This window comes from Echiichthys vipera, assembly GCF_963691815.1.
Source record: "Echiichthys vipera genome assembly, chromosome: 7".
Lineage (NCBI taxonomy): Eukaryota > Metazoa > Chordata > Actinopteri > Perciformes > Trachinidae > Echiichthys > Echiichthys vipera.
In genome coordinates this window covers 30,010,143-30,029,356 of record NC_139832.1, presented here as the reverse complement: position 1 = coordinate 30,029,356, position 19,214 = coordinate 30,010,143, and the positions used below count along the sequence as shown (strand labels likewise).

General features: G+C 39.9%; 1 protein-coding gene across 1 annotated transcript in view; it reads right to left on the bottom strand.

The window, feature by feature from the left end:
- hsf4 (heat shock transcription factor 4) overlaps positions 1 to 18,223 on the bottom strand; it is a gene marked incomplete at both ends in the record, with an annotated part of 27,373 nt that extends 9,150 nt beyond the window's left edge. Inside the window, 8 exons of the mRNA XM_083917311.1 lie at positions 732 to 850; positions 3,211 to 3,310; positions 5,044 to 5,111; positions 8,718 to 8,793; positions 12,646 to 12,770; positions 14,706 to 14,833; positions 14,933 to 15,041; positions 18,098 to 18,223. Coding sequence (XP_083773437.1) covers positions 732 to 850; positions 3,211 to 3,310; positions 5,044 to 5,111; positions 8,718 to 8,793; positions 12,646 to 12,770; positions 14,706 to 14,833; positions 14,933 to 15,041; positions 18,098 to 18,223 — 851 coding nt within the window. The remainder of the gene's footprint in view (positions 1 to 731; positions 851 to 3,210; positions 3,311 to 5,043; positions 5,112 to 8,717; positions 8,794 to 12,645; positions 12,771 to 14,705; positions 14,834 to 14,932; positions 15,042 to 18,097) is intronic.
- Positions 18,224 to 19,214: the final 991 nt, after the last annotated feature.

Here is a 19,214-nt window from a genome sequence, read left to right as displayed (position 1 = left end):
ACAGGAGAACAGTGCAAACTTAAAAAACAAGTAAATTGAAAATATATATATATAAATATATATATATATATATATATATATATATATATATATATATATATATATATATATATATAGAGAGAGAGAGAGAGAGAGAGAGAGAGAGAAAGCGTAGACTTCCCTGAAGACATAAATCCCTGGAGGGTGGATGTAGTTTTCCTGCTAAAGGCAGAAATTATTGTCATAGCTGCCAGGAGCACATGGATCTTTTTTACGGTATTTTTTATTATTATAGTGTTATAAAGTGTTACCAAGAAAATCCATCATACGATTTCTCACCATATTTGAGATGTTTCCGAAGTACTGTAATGGTAAATATCTGGAATGAATATGTGGAAATAATACTAGCACTGGTTATACTTCTCATTCCATGGGAGCAAATTGACAGATGTTGGTATACTAACATGTAACAGCATTAAAACTATAACTTCTGCTTTACATAATCTATAAGAGGACATCACAACCGTTTGGTAGCAGCCTATATTTAAAAAAAGAATGTGGCATGTGTTTAAAAAAAAGAATCATTGATTGTTGTTATCATTGTCCCAAGAAAGTAAAAATCGCTTTTACCCTGTGAGGACATGAAAGGGTTAAGCCTGCGATCAGTTTGTTAGATGCTGCAATGGATGTAGAGCTGTCTGTGGAGGTTACTGTTACAATGGGAAATAGTCATGTTATATTGCATCGCTTACCTTGTCTCATCAGGCTGCATCTGGAGGGCCATACTGGCCTGAGACATGTCGGTAACGTCTGATATAATTGGTCCTCCTGTCAGCCCACTAGCAGAGCAAGAGGCAGTATCACTGGATGGCTGAGGAAGAAGAGAAAATGACTATGATGTCTGTTTGTTCTTGTCTTCTCTAGTTAAAACTCTTTTGCTGACATTTCCCTCTTTAGGCCCACTAAAGTGTTGCTCATTTAGAATTACAGTTTGTTTTTTTTACAATCGCTATGACAATGACAATTTCTTCAATACTTTTAACGATTTTCCTAAACTGTGAACACAGTTAGTAGAACATCTGTCTGTGTAGGCTATACAATTAACAGTTCTTTGACAGAAAATAGATACACTTAACACAAATGTAAAATGCTTAAACTTGTTTTACAAACAAGCTCAACCAAAACCAAAACAATGGAATTTTACTGCAAAATGTACAAATACTTTCACACAATATGTCAGAAAAGATCTAAATGAATCTGAATCTAACTTATAGGCAGACGTCAAAGTGATCAGCTGTTCATATCGTAGATTGAAACACAAATATATCCCCTGTGTATTTCTTCCATTGCTACTGAGAAACAGCTGATTGAATTTGTGTACATAGACCACCACAGTCTGCCAGAGAAGATACTGTATGAGGTGTGATGTGGATGAGAACATGTGGCCAAATGCAGAAGATCAGAAGAAGATTAGAAGAGGACTTTCTTTTCTTTTTTTTTTCTTCTTCTGTGGTGTTTTCTGTTTGAATATTATTTTCACTATATCATGTCAATATGTACATATGTCTATTTTCCATTTCTCCCTTTTTTAAATTTAACTTTATTGTTTATTTTTGCTATTTTCTATCTTATTTTGTCATACTCTGTTGCTGCTGTAACAAAAGAATTTCCCCGTCTGCGGGACATTAAAGGTTTTCTGATTCTGATTCACACGGTAGCTATACAAAAGTTGTCAGAACACCGTGTAGGTTCTGCATTTTCCATTGCACTCTTTGAAGCTTATCCAACGGCAGAGTGCAGTATCTGTATTTATTAGTTGTCATGTTCTGTATGGTCATGCCAGTCACATCTGGGGTTAAAAAACTGCCTCAAAATTGATAAAAGATATGTGATCAGCACTTTGCCGGCCAGCCTCAGTTGGAGCTACTGTAGTTACTGCTCTGCTGTGTTTCTCTAGTGTGATGATTCTTTACAAACTAGGAAACAGAATGAGTCAGTTTGCTTCAATCCAAGGCCTTAGTTTATACAGCCTGAAATGTACACTCATACACTGCACATCTACTTTCCAAATATGTCAGTGTGCACTGCTGCCCTCTAGTGAAGACATCACATAAAGAAGTATGTCCAGATAATATATTATATTATATAATATTCACTGTGATGTAGAGGATATGTCATGTTTGAAGAACAGATGAAAATGAACGTCTAGAACTGCTGAATGATATCTTCTGTACTAGGAATGGTGTGTGTTATATTATCCCCAAAGCAATTTCAGTCAAAAGCAACTGGACTCAGTTATTTGTCTAGGAAGACGTTTCACCTCTCATCCAAGAGGCTTCCTCAGTTCATGTACGCATCTGACCAGGCTGGGACTGGTCCAACTAACTGGTGTGGAGATCCAGGTATTTAACCTTTCACAAGGCCGATGATGTCACTGGAACCCTTTGTGCTCCAAGTGTCGTTAGAGTGACAGTCGTTGGTGGGAAGTTGGTTTCGACTTTGTTAGCGCTCTATTGGGTCATAATGACAGTGATTGGAGTCACAGGAGGCCATTTGGCCATTGCTAAACAGAGCTTAGCTGTCCTTTCATCCCTTCCCAGGAGATTCAACAATCTAACCTCAAAGAACAACTGTTCACAAATGGCCTCCTGTGACTCAAACAACGGTCGTTGGCACTTGGAGCACAAAGGGTTCCAGTGACATCATCGGCCTTGTGAGGGGTTAAATACCTGGATCTCCACACAAGTTAGTTTGACCAGTCCCAGCCTGGTCAGATGTGTACATGGACTGATGGAGCCTCTTGGATGAGAGGTGAAACGTCTTCCTAGACAAATAACCAAGTCCAGTTGCTTTTGACTGAAATTGCTTTGGGGATAACGATGACCTGGACAAATGAGAACATTCACAGGCTGTGTGTTATATTAACTGATAGATCAATTTAAAATCCCAACAATGGGAGGCAGCCAGTGACTTCAAAGTTGATGTTTATTGCATGTGGCTGCCAGCACCATTTGTGCTGAGTATGGAAGCTCAGTTTTTTGTCATAGTTCCCAGCAAAATGTATCATTGACAAAGGTTGCAGAGCACAAATAATTCTGCAGGAGAAGAGACAGATACATATTTTTTTACTACTAAGATACATTTGCTAATTTTATACTTGCTTTTTGGAATTTTGGACCGGGGTATGAAGCACAGTGGTAAACTGGGTTTATCACTTTCATATTTTCTCACCGACTGAATGTAGAAGGGTTCATGCAAGGGCTCCATTGGGTGACTATGGCTGAACTTGGAGGCAGAAGGGCTGGGAGAGCCATCATCCAACATCAGGGGCCTAGAGGGAACAGTAGTTTTACACATTAGCAACACATCGCCTGTATTCACAAAATATCTTAAGGCTCGAAAGTAGCTCCTAACTTGCTGATTTAGAAGTAACCTTTAAAAAAATGGGCAACTAAGTCCTTCTTTTAGGACCCCTAAATATTTGGTCAAAAAGAATATTTCACAAAGTGTTTTAGCCCTAAAAGCAGCTCCTAAATGTGTGAAAAGTTTAAAGTAGTCAAGAGGAGTTCTGAGTCGGAGCCAATCACAACCAATCCTAAAATGTCTGGTGCCTGCAATCCACCTTATAATCACCTCAACATTTTAAAAACTTTTCATGACAGTGGGAAAGCTGCATTTACTTCTAGGCATATCTTTCTTTTTTGGCTTTTGCAGTTATCACTATTCTGAATTTTGTTTCAATATTGTCCTTCCTTTCATGCACAAGTTTGGCTAGAAGTAAAAGATGTTCTGGCTTCCAGTTTGGTTTTTGACTGCACCTGTCACTATCATGGTTATTGTACTGAACACTTCCAATTCCTTAGAAAAACTGGTCTCAGCAGCTTTATAACGAGGTTTTTACAAGGTCACTTTTAGTGGTATTTAGGAGTCCTGCTAATGGTGAGATGAAAGGTTTTGTGAATACAGGCCCTGGAGTCATAACAGCTATACTGTACGCAGTCATTGACAGCAGGGCATCCTCCTTAGAGTACTTAATAATTAATGAATAGAAGCTGTTTGAGATGGTAGCTTTATTGGGTAGATGTGTTTAGTTTACTTTTAGCATTTTAGGATTTTATGGAGTGTAGCCTATATCACTACTCCCCTACACTACTGTATCATTGGTACACATAAATTCCTAGGTAACATGATAGATATTAGTGTGACAATACTAATCTTATAGCCACATTAGAAGCATGACTCTTGGTACAAAAACTTTGCAATACATTCTCATCAGCCTCAACTGTACTTTTTGTCTACGGATAATCAGCAAAAATGAGAACGCTAACCCGCAAAACCAAGATGTTTAACAATAACAAAACCTGCTAAACATCAGCTTGTTAACATTGCCATTGTGAACACATCAGCATTTGCTGCTGATCTTTGCAACACCAGCCTCACAGAGCCACTAGCATGGCTCTTTGTTTTGCTTTTTTGCAGAACCTTTTGTCTTTTTAGATAGGTTGTGTGAAGATGTGACAGGACATGAGGTGGGAGAGTGAAGGCATGACTCATGAGTGGGCAGATACCAAACACAGGTGGTGGACAATCAGAGAGATTACGAAATCCAGAAGGCCATACATGACTATCATTAAAACATGGGGCAAAATTGCACCTTTGCCAGGTAACACACTGACCCTGAAATATATGTTTCTATAGCACTTTTATATTCCAGCATGCCTTTCCTTTCTCATGTCGGCCTTGTTCAAACTCTGCAGTAAAGCTGAACCAGCATTTTACACACACAGGCTGTAGCAGGGTCATGCACTCTGCGCTTTGCCTTCACTGTGTGTAAATGTGTGTGTGTGTGTGTGTGTGTGTGTGTGTGTGTGTGTGTGTCTGACTGACTGATTCAGCACTTGTCTCCATTCACAGCGCTTGTTGAGTTAGATTGTTCAGTATGTCAGCTGAGCCAGCCCTTCCCTCTGCCCCACTGTGGTCCTGTTTGTCTCACTTTTGTTGATTGCTCCGCTGTGTGTGTGTGTGTGTGTGTGTGTGTGTGTGTGTGTGTGTGTGTGTACTCACAGCTTTCTCTTTAGGCCCACATTGCTGGGTGTGTTGGACTGCATCTGGCTGAACAGAAACTGAATCAGCTGGCAATGAGAGGAAAAGCACAGCATGAATCAACACCCTTCTCTCTCTCTCCCACTCACTCACATGCACACACACGTACACACACACACACACACACACACCCACACACACACACACACACACACACACACACACACACACACACACACACACACACACGGTGAGAAAATACACATTAACCTATTATTTCCTTCTTGAAGCATACAATCCGGAAAAGGAAAATCAGTTGCATGACCCACCCTGTGTCATCCTATCAAACAATGTTAGTGATCTTGTGATATGAAATGAGGGTCTGACACACACTAAACCTTTTTGGTTTCTATCTTATACAGTATGTTGTATGACCAAACACACCAGGAACAATGGGGAATATAACTGACTTTGATTTTGACTACTTGACATATAGAGTTTGTACACAATGAAGAAGGCTCTCCTAGTTTTACTGCAGGACAAGTTGTAACTTTCTCATTCTTGTTAACACATGGTGACCCCCAGCATAGGAAACAGAACGCTTGTGTCATCATGTATGATCTTTTATAGGTTTAACTAATCCACAGTATGTTTTGTATGTAAAATCAAAGTAACTTGTAACCATAGCTGTTTTTTTCCAAATACTTACTAGCATTAATTTTGTTAACCAAAACTATGAAGAAACAAATTCCATGACTAAGACGAGAGAATGACAAGACGGCACTGACGTCATTAACACTGACAGTAACGATTATCAACATGCATTATTTTTGAGGAAAAAAGATGAGACAAAAATGTAGTTTACTAAATAAAAACTAAAGCCTAAATAAAATGACAACAACAGGGCTAGGGATAAAAAAAACCAAAAAAAAACAAATTGATAAATGGGCCCATTTTCGTTTCATTGAGGCAGAGAAAAAAACAGAATGCATCGTTTTATCGTAAGGGAAGCAACGTGGTCAAAGAAGAGCCGGGAAGACTAGCACCAACCTGAAGACACATCAAGGCTCACCACAAAGGAACTGTGACCAGACACTTTATTCACTGCTGCATTTTTAATCATTCAACCTGTGTTTTTCATCAGGTAAGGATAAGATAAAGTTTGATGAAATGGTACTTGGCTAGACTAAATTGACTCAAATGTCAACAGTTTTCATTGACTAAAACTACACTTAATTTTCTTTGGCGAGGATAAGACTCAAATGCTCAGACAAAAAACCTGACTAATTAAAACAGGATGAGGTTGACTAAATATGATAAAAACTACCAAGGACATTTGACAAAGGACTGAGAAAGGGCGCACTCACACTGTCCGTCCGTACCGTGCCCCGGGCTTTAGGGTACTCCCCCCACCCCCATGGCCAGGCCCGTTTGTACTCACACTACCTGGGCCTTGCGCAAATGCTTCTTGCTGCCTATATGTCATCACGCCGTAACACATCACCCGCATTGATCGACGTCATGGCGATGCGTCGCTTTGTTTACAAGTCTTTCCATAGACCTCGGAGTTTTTGTGCGTCTTGTCGACTGTTTTTGAATATTTTCATCGACCAAATCTGCAGTAAACACTCCACCTCCGCATCACACCAACGTGAACCTTTCACCACCATTGTTTTAAATGTCCGCGCATGGTCCGTCGTTTTTTTTTTTTTTTTTTTTTCATGTCCAAACAGGCGCACATAAAATTATGTCAGAGCCATTGTAGGCCTCGGGCTCGTGCTAGTACGCGTGCACATGGTCCGTCGTTTTTTTTATTCATGTCCAAACAGGCGCACATAAAATGACGTCAGAGCCGTCGTAGGCCTCGGGCTCGTGCTCGTACGCGTGCGCATGCTCGTGCTCGTACATGTGCAAACGCGCTTTACAAAAGCCCACCTCTCTCAAACGGTCCGTGGCCGGCAAGCGGGTCACAGCTAGGCGTGGTGCGGTTGCACTCACACTGGTCAAACGAACTAAGCTTTATCCCCGTAAAACCTGTTTGGGCACGGTATGGATGGACAGTGTGAGTGCGCCCTAAGGGCCCGTCCACACGGAGACGTGTTTTCCTGTAACCGCACAACTTTAGTCTGGTTTAGTCGACCATCCACACGCAGCCGGTGTTATCGGAGACTGAAAACAGGATCTTTTTAAACCGTGTCGCAGAGTGTGAAGATTTGAAAACGCCCCCCATGGAGTTGTCGTCTGGACGGTGAAGCTTTGTTAAACGATGACGTCAACGCCCCACCTCTGACCCGCAGCGTCACATAACAACAACAGTGCTGCTGCGTGAGAGGAGAGAGGCGGACCCATAGACTGTTTACTGAACTGGACTCTGAGCCACATGCATGGGAATGAATTAGGCCGACCACAGATTTCTCCCTTTTCCCTGATGCTCTGAATAAGGAGCTAAATTGGTTGCTAGTAGCTTTTTAGAAATAAAGTTGCTAAGAAGGTCTGAAAATGCTCTAAATCTAGTGAGAAACCGCCTGTGAGTGCTTTGGGACGGGGAAGGGGCTCCCAGCAGCACCCTCTGCTCGTTGACGACACTAACTGCAGAGTGATTGGTGCATCTGAGTCCAAAACAGCACAAAAGTCTCCACTAACACCAGAAACAGGGACACATTTCTCTCTAGGATGGAGGAGGATTTGGGAAGTCTCCAAATTTGGAGAGAAACTCTCCGATGTTTGTAGTTTCCACAGCGTCTCCCCACCTCTTCTTCTCCTTGTTGGAGTATTTCTGTGGCAGTTACAGCGTCACATCCAGGTCTGGCATGTATGGATGAGACCGTGTGGACAGAAAACTTTTTAAAAACAACGGAGAAAATAAAGGTTGTTTTCGATCGCGTGGACGTACCCTAAGACCTAATCTAAAAACAGCTACCAAAAGTAACACTAATGCCAGAACTGAAGTCACATTGTCGAAACTCATCGTACAGTCAATGTAATAGAAGTCTATGTCGACCAAACCTGGCTGGTTGTAATTTCAGTTGAAAAAGAAGACATAAGATGTGATGTTGATGAGAACATAGACAAATCCCCTCAGTACTGTACAGTTTGACTGTACATGTTTTATAAGTATTGGTAAATAGACTTGGACTAATACAGTATAGCTCCTAGTCTTCTGACCAATAATGTGCTTTTACATTACTTGCTTAAACTACCATGCACACAGTTATTCATACACTGATGGTAGGTTATTTTTATATTATTATTATTATATTATTATTATTATTATTATTATTATTATTATTATTATGAAATTTAAGGAATGTGTTTTTTATTTCAATTTTATTTTTCACATGAAAGTTACTTCATGCAAAGATATTGAAACAAATTCCTGCATATCTGATTGATTCTTGTTACATGTAATTTAGTAGAGTCGATTGTACATTCAAGTGAAAATGTGTTATTCTTACAGTCTTCTATAATTAAATATTGATTCAAGTGTAAAAACATTCAAACTTCAAATATAAAAGCTGTTCAATTATGTAATGCTCCCTGTTGTCAGTGTTTTTAGGTCAGTGTGTTATGAATGACAGTGTATGCTTTCTGAGTGAGAACTGTTGCCAGTGTTCTGGTCCAACAAACTCGTTTAGAGAGATGTATTAGTGGTCTGAGTGAGCTTGGCAAATATAAACATGTACACATAGACTAACCTTGTTCATGACTTTCTGTTGTTGAGTGTGATTCTGTCTCAGTGAGACCACCTCTCTCCACAGCACTTCATTCTGCCTGCAAACAGGACGAGGGAGATTTTAGAAGGAGGTGATGGAGAGCAAAAGCAGAAACAAAAAATTCAAAATCAAGTCCAAGTGTAATTCCAGCGTAAAATCATCCCAGGGTCTTTTTTGGCAAATACACTCATCAAATAAGCCATTGAGACATTTATTTTCATGTAACAACTATTAAAGGAGAAATCCAGGACAATTGCTAACAGCGGAATGTGGCTAACAATGAGTAGATTGGGGCAGTACCGTGAAGGCATTAAAACGTCTTTGTTTACCACTAATACTGCTGAAAATAACAGCAAACCTCTGTAGCAGCATGAGAAGAGTCATTAGACAGGAAACAAAGCACCAATGGGCTCCTTCCTTTGGGATTGACTTTGGTAATCCAATTGAATGGACTTTACTATGAGAGGAGCTGGTACAGGGGCCAGTAGGTAAGTCTTTCAAACACTCTTTTAATAAACTCTGGGATCACTAACTACGTTGTTGATGCTTTGTTTTCTGTGTAGGGACTCTTCTCATGCTGCTGCAGTGTTTTGGTGTTATTTTCAGCAGTATTAGTGGTCAAAAAAGACCTTTTAATGCCTTTCACCATGCTGCCCCCAGCTAATCAGTGTTAGCCGCATTACATTACATTACATTACATTACTGTTAGCGACTCTCCTGGATATCTCTGTTAATAGTTGTTAAATTAAATCAATTGTCTCAATGGCTTATTATATATGGATGAGTGTATTGCTGAAAAAGACCCTGGGAGGATTTTAGGCTGGAATTTCACTTTAAGTAGAAGTTTTGATTTCTTGAAAAAAGTTGTTTTTATTTTCCTGGACATAGCTTGTTTTAAAGGCCTACTGCACACATTAAAAAGTGGGTTTAAACCTTCCAGATAATAATTGATTTCCTCCTCACAATTCTGTCCTAGGATGTTTTTAATACCACTGAAGGGTTTGCACATTAACCCTACCCTAACCCTAAAAAAGTACTCCACTGATTCAGCAAAGCACTCCTATGTTGTTAGGCTCATGGTGGACATATTATTGTCTTTTTAGTATAAAAAAGTGTGCCGCAGAAGCATATTAACCACAATGCAAGGTAGTGACCAGGGAGATACAAATAATTTTTTGATCCTGTTTGAATTGTGCCATGAATTGGCTATTATATGTTTGTCAATTTTAAAGATAATTTTGCAAGTCAAAAAAGCCACAGTTTGTTGTAAAACTGTTGAATTAGAAGACCGTTGAAATACGTCATTCGAAGGTCACCCCAAAGTCACGCAAGTGAGCTAGCTAACCTAGCATAATAAGGTCCCATGGGGTCCACCAGAAAGGCAGGGACCTCACCTCTCTATAACAAGCATAAACCTATCTTAGTAAAGAGCTGAGATGAGGACAAGAGACTTGTTGACTTGGACTTGAAGGGACTCAAGTCACTGTTTTGATAATCTGCAACTTTACATGGCAGAAACAAGACTTGAGACCTGACTTGGACTTGAGAGTTAAAGACTTGAGACATGATGATGCTAACGACTTGGATCTGTTCATTTTATGTTTGTTTGTTCAAATATCAAATATTTAAAATGTTCAATGTTGTCAATGGTGACATATGTGTAACATGTCTGTGAGGGCTGATGTTAGCTAACATTAGCCTGATAACAATTAATATGACTTATTAACCCAAAGTCTGGCATTTTGATTAAGAAGAAATTAAGAACTACAGTCAGTATTTCCCTGTTTAAAAGTGATTGGGAGGGGATATGTTTTTGATTAGCCTTGTTATAAATTATTTGATGTTTTAATTTGAATACATTAATTTATGTGAATATCAATATGGTAAAAATATAACTTTCAGTTTTTGCACAGATAAGATAGATTGTCCAATAATATTATTAAACTTGAAGTAATACCTTTTCTTTATCTTTACAAAGAACTGATACTGCAGGTAAGTGACTTGACTTTACTTAACAAGCTCTGACTAAGGACTTGACTTGACATAACTTATGACTTGACTTGCCTAAGAAAAAATGACTCGTGACTTACTTATGACTTGGACAAAATTACTTGAGTCACAAGACCTATTTTCCTTTTTTTAAATTCAGAATGGCAACACTTCATAGACATACTGAAGATACATTATCACAGCTCATCTCAGCAGTCTGTGGTCTGTTCACATTTGACCATTGCTCAGAAAAACTTTTAGTTTCTCTGATTGGTTGTAGGTCTATCTGATTGCATCCAGAGACATTTTAGTCTACATTCGTTTGTAACGCCCCTTGGAAAATGAAAATAAACTGAGAAGTTCCAGACTAACTTGCATTTGTGTTTTGGTGATGGGGTTGGTGTATAATGTTAATGGCTACTGTAGCCTCAGGCTATTATTCTCAAGCAGAAATGAAGAGCGGGCTACAGCTTACTTCTGTAGAGCTCCACACCCCAAACTTTAGACCCAACCAATGCTGAATCAAGTGACATCACTAGTATATGCAACTCCTCAATGCAGGTATCACCCTCTAACTTGACACTGAGCATGCCCATGCAGCTCAGTGCGGGCTAATCTGGTCGAGTCGCTAATAGTCGGATGTGGCTAACTCTGATTAGGGGACTTCAATCAGTGTTAGCGGCATTTGGCTGTTAGCGACTCTACCAGATTTCTCCGTTTATACACAAAGAAATAATGTCTTAATGGCTTATTTGATGTGTGCAAGTGTTCAAAAAGACCATGGGATTTTAGAGACCATCTTGTGATGGGATCCCACCAGCTGCAACACCAAATTGTGGAGGCGTGGGGATGGGGTACCACATACACAAACACACACTTTAGGCCCCTGACCTGATTTAGTGTTGATCCCATTGCAGGAGGGTCTCTAGTTTGAGAGCATTGTCCACAACAAACATGCATGGTCGTAGATGTGCACATTCACACATCTGGTCATCATTTCTAAGAATGTTGTTGTTGGTGTGTATGTGTGTGTGTTAGTCAGGTGAGCAGGTGAACATTCTCTCCTCTCATTAGCAAACAATACTGAGCACAAAGCAGCTCCACCACACAATAGACATACAGCAGCTATTTTCAGCAACAACAGCCTCTAGAGAAAAAGTCAGTTCACCCAACTGGGTGATCTGTTCCAATTTAGCAAGATGAATAACAGACAGTTCAACTGCTCTTCTCACATTTCCCTCATATGTATTTAAGGTTACAAATGTGTAGTCATGACAACAACAATGCCATTACTCAGTTTATAATTTAAATAAAATGTCAAATCAAAAAATATTTGTTTTCAAATATTTTGTCCCGTCATACGGATAATGTATATCACCATACTATTTAACACCCACCCCTAACCTATGCACTCTGTGCATTGGGTATGTACTCCCACTGAGTGGGAAACAGCCCTGCAACAAAACTACACAAGGGCTTGTGCTGAACGGGGCATCCTATTTCAGGTTTCAAGAATGCAGCCTTAAGTACAGTGCACACACTACAGACTATACATGACATAGTCTGTTATTTGCTGAGACACCCTGACAACAACCAGTAACCCTGAATTCTACCTGGCCCTGGATTTCCCTTCTGTCATTTAATGGGAAATAATTGAATTCAACATAAGCAAAATATAAACCAAAATAATCTGGGTCGTTCAACTAGACTGAGACGTCGACTTTTTATACTATAGCTTTGCAAATACCTAAAACAAATTTGCAATTATCCCAATAATATACAAGCAACTGACAAATTGAACATGGGATCAGAGTGGTTAAACACTTCACCTGTAGTGCTAAGGTATTTTGGGGCAATGGCACACACACACACACACACACACATACACACACACACACACACACACAATCTTACTACTCACTGTTTCATATCCTGCATCTGACACTCCATGTTGTCCTGTTGTGTTCTGAGAAGCTGAACTTCATACAGCAGTTTACTGAGGTCCTCCTGACGGACTTTGGTCTCCTCACTCTTCACTATGGATACCTAAACACACAATACAGCTTCATTCAGTAACTTACTCAGACACATATTACAACCACACTTTCCCTCTGCCGTGTTTGTGAGCAGAGAAACTAGCAGAGTGGCTCAAGGGATGGCAGTGTCAGACTGTCCACTTTGGTCTCAACAACTATTTGGTTGATTGCCAACATTTTGTTCCGACAGTCATGTTCCCTAGAGGATGAACCTTGATGACTGTGGAGGTCTCCTCTGGTGCCACCATGATGTTTACATTTGTGTTTTGAGTTAAATGTCTCAAAAACTATTTTTGATACAAAACCAGACTGAAAACCAAAAACCCATCAGGTGTAATTTGTGTTTAGTGCTAATTAGCTAATGTTAGCATGCAAAATGCAGAGGTTGAACATGGTAAACATTATATATGCTAGCATTTTCATTGTGAGCATGTTAGCATGCTGACTTCAGCATTAAGCTCAAAGCACGTCTGTCTTAAGCAAGCTTCATACTTTCCATGAGTCAAAAATATCACCATCCGCCCATGTTCACCAGGGTTTTGAAGAGTGATTGTGTGATGAGATCCACTGTTTACCACATTTCTACAATTAGTTTTTAAAGGAATGCAAAGACAGACAAATGGCACTGAACGCCTGGAAAGTTTGTCTGAGCCTTTAGGCCTAGGGTTTTAGACAAATTCAGGTTGTAGGTGGCAGCTCAGACAAGCCACTGTTACTGTGGTGACACCTCACTTGTAAACCAGCGTAAAAATGAATTTATAAAGGATTTAATTTTTCAAACACCCTTGCAAAAACATCTGTCCAGGAAATACTGTAGAGCCAGTTCTGTGCTGTTATCAGCTACTCATATAACAAACTGGGAAAGAAAGGAAAGTAGAATCCAAAAGACTCTGCTCCATGAAATCAATTTGACTTCCATAAATCTCTAGTAAAGTGAAATTCTGGCGCAAAATCATCCCATGGCCTTTTGTCGGCAAATCCATTTATCAAATAAGCCATTGAGACTATTTTTTTCGTGTACTATTAACGGAGAAATTCCGGGGAGCCACAAACAGCGGGCCTTGGCTAACACTGATTAGCTCGGGGCAGCAAGGTGAAGGCATTAAAGCGTCTTTTTAAACCACTAATACTGTTCAAAATAACAGTAAACCTCTACAGTAGCATGAGAAGAGTCCTTACACAGAAGACAAAGCACAAACAGCGTAGTAAGTGAACTCAGAGTTTATAGAAAGAGTGTTTTAAAGACTTACCTACTGGCCCCTGTACCAGCTCCTCTCATAGTAAAGTCCATTCAAATGGATTACCAAAGTCAATCCAAAAGGAAGGAGCCCATTGATGCTTTGTTTTCTGTGTCAGGACTCTCATCATTTCTCCGTTAATAGTTCATGAGCGAAAAAAAAAAGTCTTGATGGCGTGTAAGTGTTGAAAAAAAAACATGGGATGATTTTACGCCGGAGTAACACTTTAATTGCATACTATGAGATGTACTGTAGCAACAAGGCATTGACCAGAGACCGCTAAAGCTGGAGCAGTCTGCCCATACAGGGTCAGGTCCAGTCCACTCCATATTTTATTAGATGATGCATTTCTACTGATTACAGTGCAATACATTATGGAGTTTGGTGATTTAAATCAGAAGCTAGCAAGTAATTCCTGCTGGGTTTCATGAGCTTCTCCACACAGCTAACATCTCTCCACAAACTGCGGAGGTCACACAGGTTTTAGAGATGAATCCCACATTCAAACAGACCATCTTTATCTATTCGACCGTGAACAACCCAAACATCAGTGCTTCTTATGTCAGCGTAAATGCGTTCAGATGCAAAATTTCAAATGAAAGACTTCTTCAACTCCACAATTACCGTACACATTATTTTTAAGACACTTTCTTTTTCTGTCTTCATTGAGACATTGTGTAAGTGTGTATTTTTGTGTTTATCCATACCTTCCTCTTGATGTGTTCAAGCATGTGTTCATGTCCCTGGAGGAAGTACAGATGTTGGAACTCTGTGTCATCTCTCTCAGGCTTCACCAGACCGCTCTGCTCAATGTTCACTACCTTACGGAAACCATCTAGCCGCACAAATATTCAAGAGCAAACAAACATATATTGAGACTGAGAAAATAGAGGAGAAGAGAAAAGAGGAGAGGACAAGAGAAGAGTGTACTTACACATGTTGAGCTGTCGAACAAAGCTTGCCATATTATTGTGTTTAAAGTACTTTGGCAGAACTTCCTTGGCAAAGCGTCCCTGGTCAAATACATGGAAACTTGTCCCAGACTGAAAACAAGAAAAGTCAGGAATAAAGTTAGTTTACAACATCTCTGGTCATATCCAATTCAGTGTAGAGAGGGTGGAAAAAGACAATAGTCAAGGAAGACAAGACAGAGCCCCGCAGCTTGTAAATCATGAATAAAATCAAAGTATTTTTTTTTGTTATGTCCATTCTAATGATAGATTTAAAGTTAGAATATGGAGAATGAGAAGAACACCTCCATCTAGTGTCTCAATATCATAGTTGCAACAACAAAAAATAATTCCAGCATTGGGGTTGCGAGGTTGGTCAGAGATGGCCCAGTATGCTACATGAGCCAGTTTGAACCCATCCCCTCCGGTAAATCGCACCATAAAAACAAGTATTGCAGAGGAGTTTGACTGACAGTTAATGTTAGCTGTTAACCGTTACAGCTAAATAAAGATGAAAGTTAGTTTACTGATCAACGAGAAACGACATGAGATGTCCCCTCCAATAAAAAGACCGTAGATTATTCAAAACTGAACAAATGTATCTTCAGACTTCACATTCTTCACATTTTAGATTCACATCTAAAAAGAAATGATTAAAATGGTGGAAGAAATAATCTATTTGTGACTCCACATCCATCTCTGCTCTGATCAGCAGGCTTTAAAGAAAGGGCTTCATATTTTCATATTCATCCATATCAATGAATCACGTATAAAGTAGTCCCATACACTGGGAGAAAAGGGAGATGGAGAGAAGAATCTTGTTCATCTTCATGTATCTCACTGATACATCACTGCTATGAGAGGTAAATGGCAACATTTTTTAGCTTTACCTTTAAAAGTGCTTTCAGAAACAGTGTTGAGTCAGGGTTTGTCAGTGCTAATATTCTACATCCCTCATTACTTTATGTGATGGAAGCAACTTTGAAAGGAGATATTTTCCCCCAGAGCACAGCATCTATTCATCAGCAACCAAATTCAGCTCAGTCAGCCAATCAAACAGACTCTCTCTCTCTCTCTCTCTCTCTCTCTCTCTCTCTCTCTCTCTCTCTCTCTCTCTCTCTCTCTCTCACACACACACACACACACACACTGTGTGAGTGATGTGTCAGGCTCTCCCTCCAAATGTTACACTCTTACTAAAAAACTGCAGTAGTTCTGTTTTATTCTGAAAAGCAGTAGGCTGTGTGTGTTCAGAGGATTTTGCAAAACGCATTTGCACTTTAGACGATTCTAATGATGTTGCTGTTACTTTGTATGTCATGAAGCTTGCCTGTTAATAGTCTGATGCAACAGCTGATGCCTACTCTAACTACAGATGTCATGGGACTGAAGAGCATCCGTCTGTGTTTGTCATCCTATGAGGAAGAACGGAGAAGCTGTCATCTGCCTGTTATCACTGAAGCATTGTCTTTGTGTCACATGTCAATCCTGCATAAGTCACACATGGCTCTGTTTGAAAATTATGCATTTGGGAAATAATGAAACATTCCATCCAATTAAACATGCTCATCCTGGGTCAAAGGTCAAAAGTGTTAAGTGTTACTGTGTGTTACATGGAATGCATCAGACAGGCTTGACACAGGTCTTTAGATATAACCAACTCAAATGACCTCTCTAAAGGAGGATATAAGAAAGAAATAGGATTTTCCACAAAACCAGCCTGATTTTTAGTGTTTAGTTTCCTTCTTTCACACCCCAGATTCATCAGATGACCTTTTGAAGGAGCGCACTGTAACAATGTATGCATTTACAGTGATGTATCATTCACAGGGGGTAGCTTGATGCAGAAAAAGTATTTTTACTTGTAATATTGTTTCCATCCAAGAGATATTTTGAAAATGAAGGAGCTTATTTTGCATATTTTGGAGTTGTTGAAGCATGTAATTTTATTGTGAAGGACTGAAGTATGGTCCTTAATGTTTCGACAGCATTGATGTTAATGTGAACGGCAGAGAGGAGTACACGGCTAATTCACCATTTGTTAGCGTCCTTTTGACCACTCTTGCAAAGACAGAGCTAAAGTAAGCTGTAAAAACGATATTTTGTTAGAAAGGTCAGAAGTTAGACTTTAGGTTTACACCATTTAATTAAAGTTGGTCTCCATAATAAGATTTGAGATACGTTGTTTCTAGCAGCCTCTTTGGCATAAAGATGCAACTGCAGGTGAGCCTGTTCTTTCAGAGCCTCCATCTTTACATGTTCATGGTCACTATCTTTACATGTTCATGGTCACTATGTGTGTTGACTATTTATTCATTTTTATTTTTTTGCTCTTTTGTCAACTTTATTGAAACACATTCACCTCTCTACTTCCAGTCCGTCCCCTGTATGTTCCCCTCTTAAATACACACAGACATGTTCCTACTACACTTCTGTCCTTACTACAAGTCTGACTCAGAGGTTGGACTTTCCACATTTCTGATTAGTGAATGGTGAACTAGTAGAAGTGAATGCAGCATAATGTTAGTGACTGTTAGTGGCTTATTTACATCTAGAGAGGGAATGTCTCCGCAGACACACAGATTGGAATACTCAGCAAAGAGACAACAAGTGTTTTCATTAGTGGGTCACATGATCAATCACCATTGTTTTAACTCACTCTGTGATAGAGAGGAACTTAAAAGGCAATTAAATAGATGATAAAGTACAACTGTAACTCAAAACATTACACCATAATTTATATTTGAAGATTAAACTGAAGTGAGCTTAAGCTAAAAACTGTCCGTCTGGTATCACAATCACAGTAGCAATTTAACAAGCGGGGCTAAAAGAGTACCCAGGCTAAACGGCAGTAAATGCAGCTCATTAGCAAACTTAATGAAGCACAGGAACAAACCTTTATCGAAACCCTGTAGATTAATTTCTATAGCTCAATATATATATATTTTTGATCAACTTTATTATCCCCATGAAGTTTGTTTTTCATCGTTGTTTTTAAAACCAGGCGTGTGAATAATGCTTTTATTTTTAACAAAGATTTCTTCCTCATGTCTACGAATAGGGCATTTAATCACAACTTGTGTGATACAGTAACCGATAAAAATAATGAACGGTGGCAGTTTGTTTACTGAGGAAGAGGAGTGACTCACAGCGCTCCAGCAGATGAGGTGGTTGGTATCTGGGTCCTCCACCAGGGTCCACAGCTTGGTTAGAAAGGCTGGAACATTGCTGGCGTAGCTGCCATCGACACCCATGGCACCTGGAGACTCCTGCATACTGACACCTGTCCTCTGCCAAGACGTTCACGACAGGAAGCCAAATGTGTGTGTGTGAGTAGAAAGTGTTAGTGTGTGTGTGTGTGTGTGTGTGTTGTGTGTGTGTGTGTGTGTGTGTGTGTGTGTGTGTGTGTGTGTGTGTGTGTGTGTGTGTGTGTGTGTGTGTGTGTGTGTGTGTGTGTGTGTGTGTGTGTGTGTGTGTGTGTGTGTGAGTGCGTATGTATGTACAGACTCCTAGACTAGTCCATGTTTGAGAAAGTCCACGTCTGATGATCTGTTACTGATAATCCCAGGTTTGTCTAAGTCTCTTCGATTCCATTTCAGTCAGCCAAAAACTGTCTCTGTGCGTCCTTGTCGACACAATCTCACCTTGTCTCTGATTTTCACTTTCTTTTCTCTTGACTGGTCTATTCAATTTATGATCCTTAAATCTATCTTTGTTGCCTTTACAGTTTCTTTTGCTCTTTGGCTCTCCTCTCTCTGCCCTCCCTGCCACACCAGTCATCCAACTGAATGTCATCACAGAAGGTCCATGTCAGCACACACACACACACACACACACACACACACACACACACACACACACACACACACACACACACACACACACACACACACACACACACACACACACACACACACACACACACACACACACACACACACACACACACACACACACACACACCATGAAAGCTCACCCTCCTACCCCCGGCCTCCAGCTGACAATCGAGAGACCAGTAAAACAATGCAGCATCCACACAAAAGCTTCAATAATACACCACTGTTCAACCACCAAAAGGCTCCTGGTCAACGGAATAGTACAGGATTCAGTGCACCTGTATGCCAGGTAGAAAGGGACTGATCGTTTCTGAGACTGATCATACATTTCTTGAAGAAGTAGTATTCCGAACATTAAGCGGGGTCCACCCCCAGAGAATTTTGAGAGCCAAACACTTCCCTTCCTAGATTTGGGTGGATTTTTATGCAC